The following is a 23,528-nucleotide window of genomic DNA, read 5'->3' as shown; positions in this document are numbered from 1 at the left end:
CCACCAGAACACATGTCCGTCCTAGGTCAGCTGGTGGCTCTTCTCTGTGTCTGCACATTCAGGGATTAACGCAGATTGCTCCAGCAAGAGGCCATGGAGGAATTGCCCTCTGGCTCTCCAAGGCTTCCCCCAGAAGGGATTCATTTCCGCTCACATTCCCTTGACAGAACAAGTTGTATGGCTCTACATAACTTCCGAGTAGTTTGGCAAGTGCCACCCTACCATGTGTTCTGGTCAGAGGAGAAATAGAATATTTGTAAACTGCACATTATAACTGTCAAAGGCCTTTGAAACATCTTTTAATTCATGTAACATGTCTACAACAGACCGTTTGTTTCCTTCCCGAAATTCTACTTGGCACAACATAGCCATGCATACAGTGTATTTTCTTTGTATCTCCTACTTAATTCACCAGTAGGATACCTTTTTTATATTTTGTGTGTGTGTGTGCGCCTCCTGTCTTTTTTTATCCTGACCTCTACAAGTGGAAGTTCAAGCTTTATTTACTCTCTTTGTGAGGACGAGAATGTTAATGGCAGACATCTTTAGAGTGGTGTGAAAATGACCTCATTGTTTCTTGAGACTAAATTGAAACCACGTTTATAAAAACATATACTGGAGTTAGCCAGGTAACTGGTTAACTTCCTCCTTTCAGTAATGGTGAACCTTACTGTTATAGTTAGGTGCTTTGAGTTTCAGCCTCCCAACCATGTACGCATATAGCATTGTTTTGGTAGTGCTGAGAAGGCTAGTCTGTCCCACCAGGTCTTTGGGCTGGGAGGCAAGATTTACAGTGTTGCGTTAAACAGTGGCACAGTTATATTTGGTCCAAGGATGAACAGAGGCTACTTTTTTGTAGTTGGAGGTTTTGCACATATGATTTTATTTATTTATTTATTTATTTATTTGATAGTGAGATAGAGAGCACACGTGGGGGGAGGACAGAGGGAGAGGGAGAAGCAGGCTCTCCACTGAGCGGGGAGCCCAATGTGAGATTGGATCCCAGGACCCTGGGATCATGACCTGAGCTGAAGGCAGGCACTTAACTGACTGAGCCACCAGGTGCCCCTTACACATAGGGTTCTTCATAGTTAAGTTTTTTCTTGGACCAACAAAATAATATCTTAGGTGTTTTATAAATTTCTTTGCAATATAGATTTCTTACTTTAATCACTAAGTATGAGATTGTGTTTAAAAGTCACATGATAAGCGTATTGGAAACCCGTAAGATGTCAGCTGCCATAGATTTTTCATTTCCTTAACTGAGGTTTTGCTTTGATTCTTCTGTCCCTCCATATTGAGTGAATCTGATGTTCCACACACCAGGTTTTACAAGTGCTTTCTCAGTATCGGAATGCTTTCCTAGAAGAGTATGGGCGTGAATGAAAAAAGGAATATATACAAATGCTCCTTCCGTAGTTAAACAGCAAGTTTAGCATCCCACATGGAAGGCTGTTTCTTGGTAATAGGGAAAGCAAAAGAAAGCAGGAGGGCTCTTTTTTCTACACACTTTCTTCCATTTTTCTTGCATATCATTTGCAAAGCCTTAAGTCATTTAATTTGATGTGTATACAATCAGGGACAGAGATACCAAAATGGATAGGAAAAATTTCATAGCTGTAGATGCAGGCCTTTTCCTTTGACCCTGAATCCCTATGTATAGCTGCGGGGTTTCAGGTTCAGAGAGTCGGAATGCCCGGGCTCAGTCTTAGCTTTCCTGCCTAGGGGCTTACATCTTTAGAGTGGAAATAGACCTGCCTTGGGTGTCTTTTGAGGATTAAGTTGGATAATGCATTTAAAAAATGAATGTGAGGTTTATCACATAACCACACTTTTAAAAGTACGTATTCTGGGGTCATCTTAAAAAGTTTTTACTCAGGTAGTTACAAAAACCAATGTACCTTATGAAATACTAAAGCCTATATCACTAATCTACCACTGATCACTAACTTACTTTGGATCATGTTGGTATTTATATTCCCTTACCCAACTCCTTTGTGAAATGTGGGGGGTGAAAGCATATTGAGCTGTTTGGTCCCCACTTGGGGGCCATTTTTTTCCACAGTTTTGATTACATTCAGTCCCTCTGCCTTGTTTCTGTTACACAGTAAAGTACAGACTGTAGTTTATTCATCCCTCCTCCGTATTGCTTGGGTCGTTGAACATAAGAATTTTTTGCTTTTGCCGTGCTGTTTGTAATGCTGTAAATCTCCTACTGCAGACTGTTATCAAAGGACAAAATCTAGATCCTTTGATAAGGCATTTAACCCCTAGCCTGTCCTTTCAACCTTGGTTCCTAATGTAGCTCTGTGCTCAGGGAAATTCATATCATTGGCCAGGTGCCATGTGGGTTTCATATTTTCCTCTCTCTGCTTTTGCCTATAATCTGCTTTTGACTCAAATGTTCTTTTTCTTCAGCTTTTCATTCTTAGAATGTGGTTTAAGTCCATGTAGTCTATAAAGCCTGGATTCTCCTGCTAGTAGTAATTTCTCCCTATGTTGGGAACTTTATAGCAGCTGGTAGATCACTTTGTTTTATGAGGCCCTGACCTGTTTGAGGACAGGAACTCAACTGTGTGTTACCCATATATATATGCCTTGTCATGACTTGCATGTATTTGAGTTGGCAAACCTAACAAATCTGTTGAAATGAGTAGTTTGTTATAGTAGTTCTCAAGTCTGTTTTATTGATCTAATGCTCCCATCCTGTAATGTGTATCATAGAGTGTAAACATCTTTATTATGATGCCCCTTTGTTAGCTTGAAATAAATTAAGAAATACAACATACATGCCTAAGCAGTTTAGAAACATAAAGTGTTTCTAAATATATAGAATGTGTAAGCATTTTTATAAGGGTAAGAATAAACAAGTAAAAGGAAAACAGTTGGTACCAAAAGATTTCAGTAGGTAAATGCTTGGGCTCATTGACACAAGATGACACTATATTCAGATGCTTGCATTTATATTTGAATTTATTGAATGTGGCAGCTACAGCAACATGCTTAAATGCCATAAGCAACATTTCTTTGTAGACTTTTCCTGAATGACACATGACCCTTGGTAAAGCTGCAAAAAATGTAATCTTTTGTTGATTCCCATAGATTGCTAGAGAAATTTATGTATATTAAAAGCCATGCAAACCAAATATAAGCTGAGAAATTATGAGAATGTATTTTTACCTATATCGTGGCCAGATTTCAAGTTTTTTCATAAGGTTTTCATGTATTACCAAGGCTACTTGAAATCTGTGGGTCATGGGAGAGTTTTTCGTTTTGTCTGTTCTATATTGCATGACATTTTTTTTTCATCTCTAGTCCATATCTGCTAAATGGTAATAGCACCTGGTTCCTTAACGTGTTTTCATAATGTTCCCTACTGGGAGAACCACTGATGTTTAAAACATTGCTTTATTAAAAAAAGTTCTTTACGGTAAATTACATAATCCATGGGTTAGCATTTTGCCATAACTAAACATAGGAACATTGGTCAGACTAATCAGCTTTTGTTTTGTGATTGAAAATAGGAAAACAGTACATTTTGCTGAGAACATTAGTGAGTTTTTTGTTTTATTTTTGCTTTTAAAGATTTTATTTATTTATTTGACAGAGAGAGAGCGTGCACAAGAGAGGGAATGCAAGCCCAGGGAGTGGGAGAGGGAGAAGCCAGCTTCCTACATAGTAGGGAGCCCAATGTGGGGCTGTATCCCAGGACTCTGGGATCATGACCTGAGCCAAAGGCAGACGTGTAACGTAACGACTGAGCCACCCAGGCGCCCCGAGTTTTTTGTTTAAAGTAATTTAAATGAACTTTCCACCCTCATTATTGAAAAATCAGTGACTTATTTAAAACATGCATTTAATTTAGAAGACAATTATAAGAATGCGTTTAATGCAAAAAAATTTAAAAAAGCATAAAAATGTATGCACATCTGTATGCACATACAAAAAACAAATTTGGATATTAAGCCCCAAATAATTTGTGTTTGGTAATATGTACATGTATTTGAACTGTGAATATATCTGGCATGAAAATTAGTTTCAAACAAAATTTAATGCCTGTGATGTGTTAAGTGGTTACTTATAATTGGGCACTCATTTCACATTAAGACAAGAATGAGTTCTTTGATAAAAGATTTTATCCTTTCTTAGGTGGCCTCTGGATTAGAGATGGTTTTTAACCCTTTGGACTACAAGTATTTTATTAAATAGTAGTAAAGGTAAATTGAAGTATCTAGAAGGGGCAGTCAACTCTGATTTGCCCAGAAGTCAGCAAGAGGCATTTAGGTCTTAAAGCCACACAACCCAGAGTAGATTAGTCTGTTCTGTTGTAACCTGGGTTTCTTTAATGTGAGTTGGACCACATATACTTGCTAAATAGAGAAATGATGTCATTATAACATGGAAGTGGTGTTGATTCACAGGCAGTTTTTCCTGTCCTGTTAATACATGAGCTGAAGTGGAATAGACTTTAAATTAGCGTGGAAGATTTGGTAATCTATGAAGATCTTACGAAAAAAACTTAAAAATCTTACAGAAATGATTTACAGAAGTCACTTAGTGCAAGAAATAGCTAGCTCAGTGCCTTTCAGAACCACTACGCTTTGCACTGTTGAACACTTGAAGGAAGCTCAAAACCACTTACTCCTGTATTTATAACGAAAGAAAATGAGAAAAAGGAAAGCATCCCCCGGAATTGTATTTTTAATTCTGAAGCTGGTCTTAAGAGAAAATGTCTTTAAAAATTCACACTTAAAATGAGAAAGTACAAAAATAAGATTCCAAAGAGTGGGCCAACTGTGATTATTGGTGCAAATGTTAGTGGAGATTTAATCTTTAAAATTGGTGATGTTTTTGTTAGGAACGTTATTATAAAATAACATAGCTTTGAGTGCTCTGTGCCCAGTCGTATTTTCACCATTAGACTGGTTATTTTTAGTGAGTGATTTTGTAGAAAGTGAGGTTTCCCCCCCAACTTGGGAATATGCATAGGATGATATAAACCTCCTGAATATATACCCACCTACTTTTCCACCTATCCTTGGGCTGTAATTTACTAAATAGGGTTATTCTGGTGCTTTTCAAAAGAGTTTGTCATGAATTTGACTGTGTTATTTTTGCAAATTTGATTTGTAGTGGCTATAAATTTTACTGGGTCGTAGATTATGCTTTTTAATAAAAATTAATGTTGAGCATTAAGGTCTGATAAATGAGGGAATTGGTGAAATGAGCGAAAAGGCATCAAGGCTTGTTGAGTGTTGAATCCTGTGATACTCTAATTGGCTATTCTAGATTGGGTGTTACTATTTTATGGAGATTTACTTTACAGTATTCTAAGCATTAATAATTTATAAATGGGCATAATAAAACAGAGGCCTGCTTTGGGAGGCTACATATTGTTTCTTTATGGTACCATCTGGTTGCCTACTCTCTTCTGGTAAGCCAAGGGTTAGGTAAGCCAAGACCCCCTGGGATAGATCCACCTTCCCGCTTGTTTTTGTAAATAAAAATTTGATTGGAACGTAGCCGTGCCCATTTGTTTACATATTGTTTATAACTGCTTATGTGACACCCTAATATTGCCCACAAAGCCAGAAGTATTTACTACCCTTGACAGAAAATGTATTAAGACCCTGCTAAACACTGGGTGTAAGGGTAGTAATGATCACTATTTATTATTTTGGAATGTTTTAACTAGTCTTCAGTAGGAATGTTACACTTAATTTTAGGAAAGGTGCAGTCAGGTCAATGTGGGCATTGTTGGTTTTTTTTTTTTTTTTTAAAGGCTTTTTTTTTTTTTTTAAAGATTTTATTTATTGATTTGACAGAGAGAGAGATCACAAGTAGACAGAGAGGCAGGCAGAGAGAGAGAGAGGGAAGCAGGCTCCCTGCCGAGCAGAGAGCCCGATGCGGGACTCGATCCCAGGACCCTGAGATCATGACCTGAGCCAAAGGCAGTGGCTTAACCCACTGAGCCACCCAGGCGCCCGGCATTGTTGGTTTTAAGCTAGTTTTGTGAGTTTTCAGTTTCTAAGCTGGGTAGCTTTTTTTTTTTTTTTTCCCCCTATTCTGATGAAATTTTGAGTAGAGTATTTATCTGATAAATCCTTTTTAGGTCATTGAAGGTATAAGAACAATAGAAATCCAGGAGTTCATTTAAGTGGCTATAAAGTTAGGTTTGTTGAAGAACCAGGAACAATTTTTGGGGGTAAAAAGAGGAGGGCTTCTGCCTCTACATCACTCTCAGCATTGGACTGATGTTGGTCAGATTCTGTTGACAAATAGAATGAATTTTCTCCCCCATCTTCTAGTTATTAACTAGGAATATATACATGATAAACATTTGTTAAGACTGCCATTTGAATATTTAATGTAACGTTACCACAAGGTCATCTAACTCTAGAGGAAGTTTCCTTTTTTTTTTTTTTAAGATTTTATTTATTTATTTGACAGAGATCACAAGAAGGCAGAGAGGCAGGCAGAGAGAGAGGGAAGCAGGTTCTCTGCTGGCAGAGAGCCCGATGCGAGACTCGATCCCAAGACCCCAAGATCATGACCTGAGCCGAAGGCAGAGGCTTTAACCCACTGAGCCACCCACGCGCCCACCCCCCTTTTAAAAGATTTTTTTATTTGACAGAGATCACAGGTAGGCAGAGAAGCAGGCAGAGAAAGAGGAGGAAGCTGGGTCCCTGCTGAGCAGAGAGCCGGATGCAGGGCTTGATTCCAAGACCCTGGGATCATGACCTGAGCCGAAGGCAGAGGCTTTAACCCACTGAGCCACCTAGGTGACCCTGGAGGAAGTTTTCTTTTAAAATGATTTTAAGGGGCGCCTGGGTGGCTCAGTGGGTTGAGCCGCTGCCTTCGGCTCAGGTCATGATCCCAGGTCCTGGGTTCGAGCCCCGCATCGGGCTTTCTGCTCAGCGGGGAGCCTGCTTCCTCCTCTCTCTCTGCCTGCCTCTCTGCCTACTTGTGATTTCTCTCTGTCGAATAAATAAATAAAATCTTTAAAAAAAAAAATAAAAAAAAAATAAAATGATTTTAAAATTATGATCAAGGACTACTAGCAAGGGGTATTTTAAATTTTGTAATGAAGTAGAAATTGTGATTCAATTAAAAATGAAACCTTTGCAGACTTGACTAAAATAAAAATAGAGAGAACCTGAATGACATAACTTCTAGATACTGTTCTATGGATATTAAATTGTATACCTTGAAAATAGAAAATTATACCTTTTAAAAAGTAATTAGGGTGACTTAAAAATTTACTCAGTTCCATTTCTTTTTTTTTTTTTAATAGAACTCTCAGATCTGTTAGTAAAAATGTAACAAAAACAAAGCAGTTTCTAGAAATTAAATCTCTCTAATAGGAAACTCATGGGTTATAACAGAATTTCAGTCTGCATTGGAAGAATATCTAGGAAAGATGCAAACGAAATCACAGTGGATAAATCTTACAAGATTCAGCTTAGATACACTTCAAAAAAATATATGTATCTTGAAAAATGCTTATATTCATTACTATAGTCAAGACTAAGACACTATACTAGTAAGTCTTTAGAAAGTGTTTGCCTGTCATATATTAAAATCTTAAAAATGAAAATGATGTTACAGATCCAAAAATTTTTTTTCGTTGAGAAGCTAATTTCATATCTTCTTTCAAGAATTCAGTAATGAACTCTTCTGGAAAAACGGAAGAAAAAAAGTAAGAGACGAGAAACCTTAAAGCATCTTTTTGAAGAAATGGTGGAATTTTTATGATATGTTAAGAACTATATGGCATCCTTACAGATTCAGTTAGAATGGTCATGTGAGGTTTCAGAGACTTATTTCTAAGTTCCTTGGAGATGATGTTCAGAATGAAAGCCTTTAAAGAAATTTTTTTTAACAGCTGTGGTATTAATGAAACTTTGTTCTTCTTATCAGAATATGCTCTTTTAATGTTATTTGCATGAAGGATGGATGTTAGCTGTGAATTAAAATAGTTGGATCTTTTAACGTTACTATCTCTCACAGACTCTAACACCAGCTTTTCTGGTTTTTGGGTATATATTAATGCATGCTCTCTTATTATTGCTTATGTAAATGTAATGTAATCATTGTCTGAGATTTAAAAAAAAATCTAACAACTGAAAAACAGTTTATTCATGTCCTACCAACTTGCTTAGAACAGGGCTGGCACAGAATTTGTATTATTACAAATACAACCCAACCATGTATCAGTGATGGACTCTCTTGAATGTTTGGAATATTTTGTAGTCAATTTTTTATCTCTTTCTCTAGGACTTGGTTTTTGGTGTGCTTTCTATTGATTAGTGCATTGCATTTTTAGCAAATATCATTCTATCGATTTCATGTAAGTTTATTTACTGTTTAGTGCTTCTAATGATTTTCCGTGTAAAATCAGTTTGAGAATTGATTCCTTCTGCCTCTGCATTTACTGTGCTAACCTGAATTACAGTCTGCAAATTGGGAATCGGTACCCTTGTGGGATCACAGACTGCCTCTTCTGTAAAGTTTTTAAGCTGTTATACTCACATTATCTATTAAAAGTAGTGTTTAGATCTAAAGGTTGGATTTGCGTTTGCAAACATTTAGCATATGTGAGTGTGCAGTACAGTTGTTGAAAAATTCTTTATTGCTTAAGTAACTATAATATTGCTATTCAGTCATGAAACTTGGTAATAAAAGACCTGCACTCTTGGGTTTTGAGGTATTGGTTCTAAGGCAGGTTTTTAGCAAAATTATTTGGTAGAACAATAATTTAATTACGGAAATATTTGGGGGAAAGGGTAGGGTGAACAGTAAAGAATTGGGAGACTTAAAAAAAAAAAGAAACATAATTCACTTTTCAGTACTGTATTTGCATCTCAGTTTCCTGATAGATTTCTGTTTTGATTTTTCTGCTGACAGGTCACATTTAGGGCAGGCAAAACATAAGGGATATAGCCCTCCTGAGAGTAGAAAATCTAATTCTAAGGCACCCAAAGTGCAGTCTAATACTACTTCTGAACTGTCAAGGGGACACCTTTCTAAAAGGTAAATCTTCACATTGCTTGTACATTTTCAAGACAGAATTATTTGCATTTGAATCATTGCATAATATTAAAATTTAGCAGGTCATCGCAAGATGTTGTGATACGTGTTTTCATTATTCCCTGATTGTAACTTTGAGGATTAATAGTTTACTTTGCAGTGGTGTCAATTCAGTAAGCTCTAGACAATGTATTTTTGCCCTTGGAGAGCTGTGAGGTTCCCCTTTTGATTAACAAACCTTTTGGGCATCTGAAATGCCATTTTACCTTTTTTTTTTTTTTTAAGGTTTTTTTTTTTAGTTTTTTCTTGGTAGAGCCAAAGGTCAGTGATTTCTTAAGATCTAATTGGCAGGAGTCTTTTAGAAAGGTATGGTACTATATAATTCTCTTACCTTTGTTTTGACAGTGTATACATAAGTGGTTACGTATTTCAGGCTTTGACAAAGAAGTTGTATTTGTGAACAGAGCACCAATATTCTAGTTTCAGCTAGTTCTGAACTGCTAAGAATTCCTTTTCTTTTAATCTTAATTCTTGTTTTGTGATTAGGAGGGTTAGTGTCAGTAATCTTTGGGCTGAAGAATTACTCTGATCTAATCAAATATTTAACCATCCAAAGTCACACCTGCTTTTTTGACACCCCTCCCCCCATTTTGAACCATTTGAAAACCCGTGTTTATTTAGCCTGGACTTAATGAGGAAGGCTTTTGCATTTTTTTTTTTAAAGCACTTATTTGCCCAGACTTGAGAAGTTACTAAGTACTGTATGACAGGTCCAATGACGGCAGGCTGATACTAACTCTCTTCTTATCTGACCTCTCAGAAGCTGCGGTTCGTCATCTGCTGTCATAGTTCCACAACCAGAGGATCCAGACAGAGCCAATACTTCAGAAAGGCAAAAAACGGGGCAGGTGCCTAAGAAAGACAATTCTCGAGGAGTGAAACGCAGTGCTAGTCCAGACTACAACAGGACCAATTCTCCTAGCTCTGCCAAAAAACCAAAAGCACTTCAGCATACTGAATCTCCCTCCGAAACCAATAAGCCACATAGTAAGTCAAAGAAGAGACATTTAGACCAGGAGCAACAATTGAAATCTGCACAGTCGCCGTCAACAAGTAAGGCTCATACCAGAAAGAGTGGGGCCGCTGGCAGTTCACGGAGTCAGAAAAGAAAGAGGACAGAGAGTTCTTGTATAAAGAGTGGTTCTGTGTCTGAGTCAACGGGTGCCGAAGAGAGATCTGCAAAACCCACCAAGCTGGCTTCAAAATCCGCCGCCTCGGCCAAAGCTGGGTGCAGCGCCATCACTGATTCTTCCTCCGCTGCCTCGACTTCCTCCTCCTCTTCTGCTGTTGCCTCGGCCTCCTCCACTGTACCACCAGGGGCCAGGCTGAAACAAGGAAAAGACCAGAACAAGGCCAGGCGTTCCCGTTCAGCGTCCAGTCCCAGTCCGAGAAGAAGTAGCAGGGAAAAGGAACAGAGTAAAACTGGTGGCTCTTCAAAATTCGATTGGGCTGCTCGTTTCAGCCCTAAAGTTAGCCTTCCTAAAACCAAACTGTCTCTTCCAGGGTCTTCTAAGTCAGAGACATCAAAACCTGGACCTTCTGGATTACAGGCCAAATTAGCAAGTAAGTATATGGAAACAACTTCTTAGACTACTAGTTCCTTTTTTTTTTTTTTTTCTTAAATCCCCATGAAAGTTTTTCTTGCTTTGTCAAAAGTGATTATGTTTTCAGAGTAGTCAGATTTTTTTTTCTTTTTTGCAGCTTGAGGCAGTCTTCCATTTATTACTATATCCGTTTGTAACATTACGTAATACTTGATACTACATTTAGTTTTAATGAGACCAGTCAGGAATGCCTTCTTATTTCTAAATGCCATTGTAGTGCCTGTATCTTTACCCTTTTAGCACCTGCTACTAAGTTATTTCCTATTGTCAGAGTGGGACGTTAAGTTGGATCTTTTTCCTTAACCAGACAACAGAATTACTTCAGTTATGAGTTGCATTTGAACATGATCAGAAGTGAATGGTGGGTTGTTTTTTTTTTTTGCCGCGGGGTGCGGGGGGGCACGTTGGTATGATACATTCTTGATATATGGAAATATGACCTAAAGTTTCAAAATAAATGTATCCTAGTATAAATGAAATCTATTCACATGTAATACTTAATGGCCTTTAAAGAGCTTAGTCTGAAGATGAACACCCCTTAGGTTCCGTACACTGGGCCACATAAATGGGAAAGAATGTTGCCCTCTTGAACAGTGGAGTAGAACTAACATTTCAGAATAATGCGTTTCAAGCAAAGAAACAAACTAGATGGATGATAGGCTTCTTGAGGTACTTCCTTTTTCTCTTTTGTTCAAAAGACTTCTTTAGGGAAGCGGCATGTTCCTGCGTCATTAGAATTGATTAGAGCTGGTGGTGGCCTTCTTCAGTTGCGTGATTGCTATAATGCTGAAGGCCGTTCTTTTCTTTTTTCTATCTTGAAAATTCTAAAAAATACAAAGAATAATAAAGCACTTAATGTACAGTTCCAGCATGTAATTTTTGTAATATTTGTCCATCTTTTTTACTTTTCCTTTTTTTTTTTTTTGCCCCCATAGAACAGTTTTAGATTTTGATTTTGATAGGGACAGAATCTTTTCTTGGTTATTAAAAAATTTATATAGTATGGTAGTATTCTTGTCAAAGTTTAACTGATAGTGAATTAGCTTAACCTACTCTTGGATCAGAGATAGTTGTTAGCTGTTTCCTTTAACCCTATTATCTGTACTTCCACTTGATTCAATATTTGCTAAACTTTGACAAGAATACTAGTAGACCCTGTGTAAATCTTGTGTTTAACTTATACCGTAGGTTTATCATGAAGGTAACATCTTTTACATTGTAGAATTTTGTTCAGTTGGGTATTTTAAATATATCATATCTGTGTTAAAATCTTTTGAATTTGAAGGTATAGATACTGAATTAAGATTGGTACCTTAAAGCCACTGTTTCCTTCTCTTCACTGCTTACTTTTCACTCCTGTCTTCTCTGTTGAACTGTCACACCATATTTGGGTTATTAGGAGATGAAATTCAATTTGATCCTTCTTTACTGGTATTGATTCATGTTTAGGGATGAATATTGTGTGAACCCAAGGATTTATACCATTCCATTCACTACATATTTGCTTATTTTCAAATAAGTGAAAAACCTTCAAAACAAATAGTAATGAATATTTATAAGTAACATTCTTGCCAGGTGCCTGATAACTTGTAAATCCTTTACATGGATCATGTCATTTACTCCTCATCAGCCCTGTGTGGCAGGTACTATTATTTCCATCTTACAAGTAAGGAAACTCCGGGTTAGTGGTCAGTTTGCCTCCTTAAGGTCTCAGAACCAAGAAGCCATAGAACCAGGAGTCCTTCCAGTTTTAGTATATGTGCTGCCAAAGTGAGCACTATTGAGCCAAGATTCAAACCCAGACCAGCTGGTTCCAGAAGTCAGTCATGAAACTGGGATGCATAGGATTGAGTAGATCAGGTGAGCTAAATCTAGGAAGGCTTCTTGAGGTCAGACAGGGCAGGGTGGATTTTAGGCATGATTACTTAATGTATGTCTCTTGGGGAAAAAGGGAGTTAATATAGGAAGCAATACCACAATAGAACTGAAGGTACTTGGTAATTGTACTTAAGACTGTAGGGGCAAAATAAGGTATTTTTATGGGAATCTTTTTTGAGTTTCAAGTAATGGCATGTTGGGAATAGAAAACTTACTATAGAGGTGAAAATCTTGGGTTGGAATCCTAGTTCTCCCCTTATATCGAGTGGCGACTATGGGAAAGTTTGTAACCTTTTCTTTCTAAATGGGTATAATAGCTCATTTGAGAATAAATGATTATATGAGGACAATTAGTATAGTAGTTGGTGCATGAGGTGCATCGTAGAATTTAGAGCAGCAGAAATTGAGTATGCTAAGACAGAAACCATGTTCAGCAACCTTTTGAGAATGAAGGATTGATAAATCCTTTGATCAAGTTTAAGGTATAACTATTTTTAGCTTTGGAAGATCTTGATTTGAAGTTGTTACTACTTTTTTTTCTTTTTAAGATTTTATTTATTCATTTGACAGAGGGATCACAAGTAGGCAGAGTGGCCGGCAGAGGTAGAGGGAGAAGCAGGCTCCCCTCTGAGCAGAGAGCTCAGTGTAGGGCTCGATGTGGGGTGGGGCTTGATCCCAGGACCCCAGGACCATGACCTGAGTCCAAGGCAGATAGATGCCCAACTGACTGAACCACCCAGGCGCCCCAGAAGTTGTTATAACTTCATAGTTTTGCGAAGTTGGGCAAACTATGCAGCGTAATCCCGGATCTTACTTGTAAAATAGTAATAATAAATCATCTTTGGGAAGCATAAATAAAAGAAAGTATGTGAAAATAACTTTGTATAATTAATGTACTGACATATAATGGTGACTCAAGAGCTATTGTCATATATTTGAAGGGCTCTTTACGCGTGAGGAAATGTCCGCCCTCCAGCAAGACATGGGGCATGATTAGATTCAGTGGGTAGAGGTTGGCGGGCAGATTTATGATTAGTGTATCTCGTGGAACCAGAATCTATATGTTATCCAAAAAATGGATTTGGCTACTTCGTGAGATAAAAAACATTCCAAATTGATTGATTGTCTGTTTTCTTCAACTTCTAAGAATCAGTGAACCTATTAATTAGAATATGATATGTTTTCTCAGGTAAAGAATCACTGATGAACGGTTGCTCAGTAAAGCTTCATGGGAGATAAAAATTGTTTCCAAATTGTAGGAGTAATGGTACTTACATGATACTTCATGAAAACTCATTTCCCATAGTCAGATAACTACTGGAGGAGATTTAGGATTACATCAACACATTGAAGGCTGTGAGAAATCTTATGGTAACTTCTGCTTAATAGTATTTTACAGATTGGCATGATCATCTTGGGAGACAGCAGTAGTCCAAGGAACCTCTGGGAAATGATAGAATACATTTAGTCAGGATACTTAAGCAAGAAGACCTTTCCCAGTGTGCTATTTTGGCAACTGTTAACAGACTGATGAACGAGTTGCTGGTCAGAATTAGGGCTGGCAGGAGAACTAGCGAAACAGCTACTATTGAGATGTGTTTCCTAAAGCCTTATGGCTTGCCAGCTGCAACTGATCAAAATAACTCTGTGACAGAGGTCACACTGTATCAGTTGATAGAAATTTTGAGAATACCCCAGAGGGGATAGTATTAGGTGACAATTTTTATTTATTTATTTTTTAATAATCTTTTAAAAAAAATTTATGTGACAATTTTTAATACGCATTTAAGAAATTATTCTTGCTTTGTGTTTAGCATAAGTAAACAGACATTTTCAGAAATTTGTATAGCATAAATGTAAAAGTAGTCCAGTATAATGATACAAGTGAGTTTTGAAAATATTTTTATATTTTAATATATTTTAAAATGTTTTTATAATTTCATGGCTTCAAGGTCTAATTTGCTAATCTGACTTAAAGCTCATCTTGAAGTAGTATGACTTTCAGAGTATGTAGTGTCTGAATAGTAGAGGTGATGGATGGCGTAGAAATACAAGAAAGTTTGTGATCAAAATCTGGGCCTTTATGGAACTCTATATTTCTAGTCTGATGTGTCTATTTATAGATCTGGTCTCCTCTCATTATTTAAGTGGACATCATGCACACATTATTAATAACCTAGTCAGCAGTACTTACCAGCTTGTTTCCAGCTTGAGTTTCATGCTCTTCTGGTGACTTGAATGCAGCCTGTGGCCATTATTAGAACTAGACAAGGATCAGACAGATGCAGAATTCTGGGAAGGTATTTCGGCTGAGATTAGGACTCTTATCATTAGTCTGAGACAGAGACCTGTTTTTTTGCATCCGTAGCCTGGTGGGAAGAAATAAGAATGTGTTGAGCAGGAGAGAATTTAAGAGGTAAAAACTTGATTTCACCTAGAGTCGTAAAGGGTCATCTAAATGATTAAATTACCTTTCACCTCATGAGGTGTTGGCTGAGGAGCTTAAAGGGAAAAGGATTGAGTGTTGAGAGTTCTCTGTACTGTAAGACAGCTGTGAAAATAATTAGCAACTTAAAGCTCTAATTTAATATGTATGTGGTTTGAAAAATTACTGATTCCTAATAATTTTTAGGCTTTAAAAATTAAGTTAGAAAAGTGAGTTGCCAAATTAAAAAAGAACAGTGAATGGAAACAAGTATCATCAGCCAAAGAGTTAAGAAGGCTTTGTTGTTTTTTTTTTTTTAAGTTTTCACATTGTTATTTTTTAAAGATTTAGTTACTTTAGAGTACGTGCAGGGGGTGGGGAGAGAGAGAGAGAGAGAGAAGCAGACCCCACTGAGCATGGAGCCGATGTGGGGCTTGATCTCCTGGATCTGAGCCAAAATCAAATTGATTCTCAACCAACTGAACTACTCAAGCATCCCAAAGAAAGCTTTTATTTTCCACTGCAAATTTTAAATTATCATGGTATGTATTTTTGTATACCAGTTCAGAATAAGAATTAATTTAGCCAAATTACATTTTACTAAAGTTACTTATAAGTTTTAAAAAACAGCAGTCTTTCCACCACATTGCCGTTCCCCAGGGCTGGTTATTTTGGTATTTATTTCCATGTATATAGAGCGTGTGCTTGTATGTTTATTGGTTGGGTTTTTTCAGTTAAGGACTATCGCCTGCCTTTTATGAAGGAGTCACCGCACCTCTGTACCCACCAAGCATGTACTGTATACACTTCCCCTCTGCCCGGGCATGATCAGTGCCCACCCACTGTGTGTATGGACACATAAATGCCATTTACAGTGTCAGGTCGGAAGGATTCTTTGCTCACATGTTGTTTTCTTTTTTTATGTTTTTGTTTTTCTTGATTTAAGTAATTATTTTGTTGATGTTTTTCCTTTTCTGTGAACCTATTACTCCAAACTCTTTTGTGGTCTAAATTTTTTCTCAAGCTGTCTACTTGGCTTTTGTTAAATAGTCCTGAAGAAATAAGGCCTCTGGATGGCCGCTCATTTATGCCTGCTTCACAGCTTTTATTTATATAGCCTGGGCATTTTCTTCAGTCTTTTGTTTAGCTTTCTGTTTCCAGATCCCGCATTGTCATTTCCCAGTTCACTATTTTGTTTTGATGGAATATATCTTTTTCCACTTGCTTTCTAAGAAAAAACGCTTATGAGATTTTTAAAAGCCTTTTCATTATTTTCAGATTTTTGACTGTCTGAAAATACACAACCTTGGTACTTGTTTGATTGGATATAGAGTGCTGGGTTAGAAATTGTTCTTAAAATTTTTGAAGAGTCATCTTATTTTTAAGCTTTCATTACTAGAGACATTCTGATTCCTGATCTGTTGTATGTATAACCCATTCTTCTAGAAGCTTGTAGATCTTTATCCTTACCTCCATTATTTAGACATGTCATGGTATTGCCACAGCTGTGAGTTTGGTCTCATTTCTTGTTAGGGTAACCAACAGTCCTGGTTTCCCTTGGGTCTGAGGCATTCCCCCAGACTCAGGACTCAGCCTTAAAACCGTGGTTAGAAGCAAGCCGACCAGGACAGTTGTTCACTGTATCCTTGTTTCTTTTCTCTTTCTAGATTCCTATTATTTTGGATGATTGTCCTCTTGGAAAGTTCTGATGTTTTCATTCTGGCTTTGCTTTTTTCTTCTACTTTCTGGTAGATTTCTTCAACTTCTTCCGACCTTTCTATTGATTTTTTTTTTCTTTTTTTTCTGTTGGCTCTCTTGTTTTTATTTTCAAGAGGTTGTTTTGTTCTTACTTCCTTTTTATTATGTATACATTTCTTTTTTTGAGGACCTTAATGGTGAGTTTTCTTACACAGTTCTCATGAAGTTTTTTTTGGGGGGGGGAGGTTGATTTGGTTTTGATTTTCACATTGGGAATTTTCCTCAGGTTTTGGTATTTCCTGGTGGTTTTCTCATACTCAGATTTTTGGTCCACCAACACTTAATTTGTAAGCTCTGAGCACATAGAGGAGATTTCACTGAAATCCATTCTCTAGTGATCTGTTTGGGCTAGTCATTACAAAATGTCATTATTTTTAGATCTTTTTCTTTGGTGCAATTCCACAGAGAAGATTTATTCACACTCCTGCCAGAGGTAAAAGCCAAACTGACCAAAGTCTGGGGGTTGAGCAGGAAAAGAGGCCTAGGAAAGAGGCCCTCTGTCATTTTATCTGTCTGTTCATACTTGATCCCTCCTCCTCTTCTCTCATTTTGCTATGGCACACCTAGATACAGTTGTGTGCTTTAATTGAGAATTTCTTTATTTTATACTTCGTAAAGAATAGAGGTCTTGTGTTTTGCTGGGTCAGCAGTGAGACAGTTACCCAGCTGTGCAAGTGGGGGAGGGGAGCTGGGGATCTGACTGCTTCATAAACAGCCTATCAACCAATCCTTAGTTTTATTTCAGAGTCATCCCAGAGGTACCTGGTACCATCAATTCCTGAACTTTGTAGGATTCTGAGTGTCATTCTCATTAGTAATTTATCTTAGTTTTCCAGAATTTCTAGCGCTGGGATTTCTGCTTCCCATCTTGTAAAATTATGTTGTGATAGTTGTGATAGTAATCTCTTCCATTCTTCTCAACTTTGTGGATTTATGCCTCAGATTCTTTTAATGCTGGTTTAGTGGGGTTTCTGGAGAGGACAGAAATGAATATATGTGTGTCCAATTATTTGTCTTTAACTAGAAGGCACACACTTTGTCATGTATATGCACATATTTCTTCAAAAGTTGGCGCTTGCTCTCCATGACAGTAGAAGGCCTGTTGTAAGCCACACTCTGTGCTAGACATGTAACACACACTAAATTTTATCCTCATGACAACAGGATGAGGTAGTATCCCTGTTTTAGGTCTGTAGAAACCAAAGTGCTTTATTTGCTTAACACTAGACCTTTTTCCTTTCAAAAGAACTGTGAGTTCTATCATTTGAATGGCTGTGAATGGATGTATCCTAATTTAGCTCATTCTCAATAAATGGGCATTTACTTTGTTCTGAATTTTTTTAATTGACTAGAGCTTTGTAATTTACATCATTATCTCCTTGTTAGGTTTCTGGTTATGTTCTTTTAAAATATTGATGTACATTTTGAAATTGCCTACAGAAGTATATGAATTTATATTCCCACTAGTAATGTAAAATGCCAGTCTGTTCATATACTTATTAGCCAAAACTGCATTCCTGCAGTTTTTATTACCATACTGCTGTTTACTTAACCATTCCCTATGATTGGACATTTGGCTCTTTTCCAGGATCATTATTAAAAGTAATGCTTAGATGAATATCTTTGTACCTTTCTAATGTGTTTAATTTGTATTGCCAGATCAGTGCATGAAATTGCTCTGCATTGGCTAGAAAATAAAAACTTGGCTTAAAAAATCCCATTTGGGATTTACCTTACTGTCATCTACACATTTTTTTGTTACTGAATGATTTTAAAATAAACATCTGTGATCCCTCTTTATATGCTAGGTTACTTTCCATTTTGTGAATTTATTTTGGCAGAGTAACCATTAATAAGGATGTATATACTGAAAATAGTTACACAGCAACCCCAAGTTATACCAGGTTCTCATGATTCTGTTTTGGCTGAAGGAATCAAGATCAAGTTACTTGAAAATATTCCCACTGTTAATTCTTTTTATTGGGTCTACTTTGTCCTGTGGCAAAATGTCCCCATTGCATGATTCTAAATTGAACTCTTCATGTGTGATAGTACTCACGTTATTTGGTGCATTTTTTTCCCTTTTATGAAGAACAAACAAGTCATTCTGAATACCTTTTGAAACAGACTCAGCATGTAAATAAATGGATAATTGATGGCTGTTTATCTTTTATTTCTGTTTATTTATTTTAAAGATTTTACTTAGAGAGTGTGACCAGGACAGAGCAGAAGCACGGGGGTCAGGGGGGTGGTCAGAGGGACAAGCAGACTCCCCGTGGAGCATGGAATCAGATCCCTGGATTCTGGAATCATGACCTGAGCTAAAGGCAGATGCTTACTGACCAACTGAGCTACCCGGGTGTCCCATTTGATAGCTTTTTAAAATTTATAAACAAATTGGGGATTTGCATTTCAAAACTCAATCTTCCCCCCAACTCCCCCCAAAAACCAGTCCTAATCATCCTCTGATACCTTTAAATGTAAATGAATTGTAGGAGTTTTGAATACTGTTGTTTAAAGTAACTGGTTTGTGTACCTTATTCATTGGTTTGTCTACTGTACCGTTTTAAAAAGGAGGTGTATTTGTTATCTGCGGGAGTTTAGCAAAAATTGTAACAAAAAAAATCAAGATAACTAGTTCTAGAAAAATTAGTACTTGAAAATGAGATACTGTTTAGCTTAGGTCTTTTTTTTCTTCCTAAAATACAAGGAATTTTGTTTGTATTTTGTTTTGGACAAGTTTTTTTTTTTTTTTTTTTTTTTTTTTTTTTTTTTTTTTTTAAATTTTTAACTGGTTTTTGAAACTTAGGTGAGTCCATATACTGTTCTTTCTTTTTCTTTTCAAAGTCCAGCTCAATAATTACCAATTTTTTTAAAGGTCCATATAGTATTTTAAGTTTTACTACCACATACAGTTTTTATTACATTTTCTTTTTTTTAACAACTCCGTAAAATGTAAAAACCATTCTTAGCTAGTGGGATGTACAAAAACAAGTTGCCAGTTGGAATTTGGCCCACAAGCTGCAGTTTGTCAACACCTACCTTAGAAATAAAAATTTTAATATAATTGTATATTATATAAGATATATATTATATGGTATGTATTATCTGATATGTATTATACACATAAATACCGGTCAGTTCATAGGACTGGTAAAGCCAATAGATTGGCTAGCTTCAGGTTTGAGTGGGTCCAGGAGCTCAAAAAGGTGACACTGTCAGTCTCAGACCTATGTTATGACTCTCAACACCATCCCCTCTCCTCTCCAAAGATGCTATCCAGTCATTTATGTATTAAATTTTAAGGAAGTTCCTGATATCTTTGGAGCATATGCCTATCCTTGAGCAAATCACTCTTGGAGGCAGGGTTGTAACTGACTATGATGGAAATAGTCTGGCCTGTTTGAGTCCCACTCATATAATGGGAGTGTACTGTGAATGTTACTTCCATCAGTATCACACAAAGGAGTAGGAGAGAGTTCTCAAAAGAATTTAAAAAAACAGAACAGGGTGTTTAGAACAAGGGTTCCTGCGTATTATGCAATAGATGTCTACTTGATGATATTTATTGGTTAATTTATTTTAAAAGATTTTATTAGAGAGAGAGATAGCAAGAGAGCATTAAAGGGGAGGAGAGGGAGAAGTGGGCCCCCTGTTTACACGGGTCTTGATCCAGGGCCCTGGGATCATGACCTGAGCTGAAGGCAGATGCTTAACTGACTGAGCCTCCCAGGAGCCCCTACTTGATCATTTTTGAAGGTCGCTTTGAAATGAATATGTAAGTTGGAAAAAACATTCATATAATTGAATTCAGTCATTATTCACTGAATAAAAGTATTAGGTCAGTCTCTTCCCCATCTCACTTGATTTTCAAACAACCTTACCAGTAAATTGACATTTAGATTTATTTTCACTGTGTAACATAAGGACTCTTTAAGAAACTAGAATGTTTAATTATTGCATTGTTAAATTATTTTATCATGGAGGGCTGTATTTTTATTTGGGACTATGTGGATATACTATATAAAAAATTAGCATCCTCATTTAATTCGTGAAAGAATTAAAAATAGAAAAAAAGCCTGGCTGTGAATATGTATTATCTAATTATTCTTACTTTTAAAGTAATTTAGTGGAATTAATAGTGAAAACCGTATCTTTCTAGAAATGATATTGTCCTACCTCTGGTTACTCTTTTGCTGAGGTAGGCAGATCATGTTACTAGTGCTCATTCTTGCTGCAAATTATAAAATTGGAGTCATTTCATAGTAATGTAATGCAAAGAGTAACACATTTAAAAATTTGAAGTAGAGAAGAAAAATCACTATTAGTAGTACCACAGTCATACCTTTGTATTAGTTAAGAAAATAGTTTCTAAGACCCTCAGTTGTTCATTCTTTTCAGATGTTATATTTTAGAAATCCGAGCTTAGAGATTATGTTGAGTGAAATAAATCAAGCAGAGAGAGTCAATTATCATCTGGTTTCACTTATTTGTGGAACATAACAAATAACATGGAGATCATAGGGAGATGGAGAGGAGAAGGGAGTTGAGGGAAGTTGGAAGGGGAGGTGAATCATGAGAGACTATGGACTCTGAAAAACAACCTGAGGGTTTTCAAGGGGCGGGGGGTGGGAGGTTGGGGGAGCCAGGTGGTAGGTATCAAGGAGGGCACGTATTGCATGGAACACTGGATGTGGTGCAAAAACAATGAATTCTGTTATGCTGAAAAGAAGAAAAAAAACCCCACAAACTAAATGTGAAAAAAAAAGAAATTCGAGCTTACAAGTGGATACATAAGAGATTTAGTTATTTCACATTTTGTATGTCCTAACTTTGTAAAAGTACTAATGTTTTTATAAAAGATGAAACCCTGAACTAGGAGCTAGTTAGTTGTGGGTTAGGAACACTTGTTCCAAGAAAAAGATAAAAAGGTAAGACATAGATACGCTGTAGAGGAACAAAGCAATTCAGACTTTTAAGAGAATAGTACTAACTTCCAGTTTCACTTGTATCCACAGGAATAAAGATGATCAGAATATATATAGGAACAAGAGCATATATTCTTAATATCAAAATAATGTCAAGAGCTTTGGTGAAAGTATGTCTACATTTATACCTGACTTCATTACACATTAGACATTAGTATATTAATCTGACCAGTGCTATTCTGGATGCTTCTCAGAGTGGCCTCATAAAAACAAATGATAAATGCAGTTTTTGCTACATTAATGCCTCTGTGTGTTTGCGCACACGCACATGTGTGCGTGCGTTCTCATGCACGTGAATTTTAATTCGTTTTCAGTGAGGTTGTTGGTTTCTACTTACATTGTTTTCTCTTTTATTTATTTTATTTTATTTTATTTTTTTAAAGATTTTATTTATTTGACAGAGAGAAATCACAAGTAAGCAGAGAGGCAGGCAGAGAGAGAGGAGGAAGCAGGCTCCCCGCTGAGCAGTAAGCCCGATGTGGGGCTCGAACCCAGGACCTGGAATCATGACCTGAGCCGAAGGCAGCGGCTTAACCCACTGAGCCACCCAGGCGCCCCTGTTTTCTCTTTTATTGAAATAACCCTTACTTGACCAGTAGAATGGGAGAGATACATTCTGATTCTACAAAACTACAGTGTTTTTACATGAAGTTTTAACGTTTTCTAATTGAACTTGTAAGGCCCAGTTTTAACTTTGGCCATAAGTATATTGACAATGTAGTAGCCCCTGTTCTGCTTTAAAATAAACTGAAGAATTGTGCGGTTTGTCTGGGGTATGTGCCTTTAAGCAAGTCAGTTAATAGTTTTATGTCTGAAAAGTAAGAATTATCATAACTTTGTATCTAGAAGTACTTTTGAAAACTAGAGCCAGTCTAAAATCGTGAATACAGTATGTTCTGGCATCAGCAGCTGAACGGCCAAAAGAAGGTTAACCTCGCCCCATTCTCTAGGCAGAGCTTGCTCCCAGAAAGTTTGACATTTGTAATCTCCTAAAGAATCTTTTAGACTTCGGAAGAATGTATTGAGTTCTTTCAACGTTTGACTTGACTTACTTAGAAATACTGATAAGTTAGTAATTACCAGTCTTTACCACATATTTGGTGTTTCCCTGTTCCAGTTTTTGGAGCAGATATACATGTAGAAGAGCTAGTTTTATCTCCCATCCTTGCTTCAGGTAGTGTTACAAATAGGGAAACCTGTTTTCCACTATAGAACATGACATGTAGAAGCTCCTTTATCATGGGATTGCCTTTCAGAAAACAAAATATTTGGGCTTATGTCTCCTACTTTATCAAGCTAATTGGAGTCATGTCAGTCTGCTAGCCATTTTACATTGCAGCATGATTATAATAGCAGTTAAAAATATTTTTAATCTACTTTGTTGTTTTGGTTCTTGGTCCTGCTTTTTGTTTATTTTTTAAGATTATTTATTCCAGTGAGAGAGTACAGTGGGGCGGGGCAGAGGGAGAGGGAGAGAGTCTCTAGCATTGAGTGCAGAGCCCAATGCGGGGCTCGATCTCCATACCCTGAGATCACTGCCTGAGCTGAAACAACGAGCTAGACTCATACTTGACTGTGCCACCCAGGTGCCCTCTATTTTTCTGTAATTTATTTAGTATATTTCTCTTAGTTTTTTTTTTTTTTTTTAAAGATTTTATTTATACAAGCAGGCAGAGAGGCAGGCAGAGAGAGAGGAGGAAGCAGGCTCCCTGCCGAGCAGAGAGCCCGATGCGGGGCTCGATCCCAGGACTCTGAGATCATGACCTGAGCCGAAGGCAGCGGCTT

General features: G+C 37.0%; 1 protein-coding gene across 23 annotated transcripts in view; it reads left to right on the top strand.

Moving 5' to 3' along the window:
* TRIP12 (thyroid hormone receptor interactor 12) overlaps positions 1-23,528 on the top strand; it is a 146,706-nt gene that overhangs the window by 50,118 nt on the left and 73,060 nt on the right. For 15 of the 23 annotated variants that reach the window (XM_047721222.1, XM_047721220.1, XM_047721226.1 and 12 more), the window contains exons 3-4: positions 8,908-9,033; positions 9,851-10,653. In XM_047721222.1, the coding sequence (XP_047577178.1) occupies positions 8,908-9,033; positions 9,851-10,653 (929 nt within the window). Of the gene's footprint in view, positions 1-8,907; positions 9,034-9,850; positions 10,654-23,528 lie in introns of those variants that run through there. The other 8 variants (XM_047721239.1, XM_047721236.1, XM_047721241.1 and 5 more) reach the window with 3 other exon arrangements.

Source organism: Lutra lutra, chromosome 3 (genome assembly GCF_902655055.1).
Source record: "Lutra lutra chromosome 3, mLutLut1.2, whole genome shotgun sequence".
NCBI lineage: Eukaryota > Metazoa > Chordata > Mammalia > Carnivora > Mustelidae > Lutra > Lutra lutra.
The sequence above is the reverse complement of the archived record's forward strand: the minus strand, read 5'-3'. Positions and strand labels throughout refer to the sequence as shown.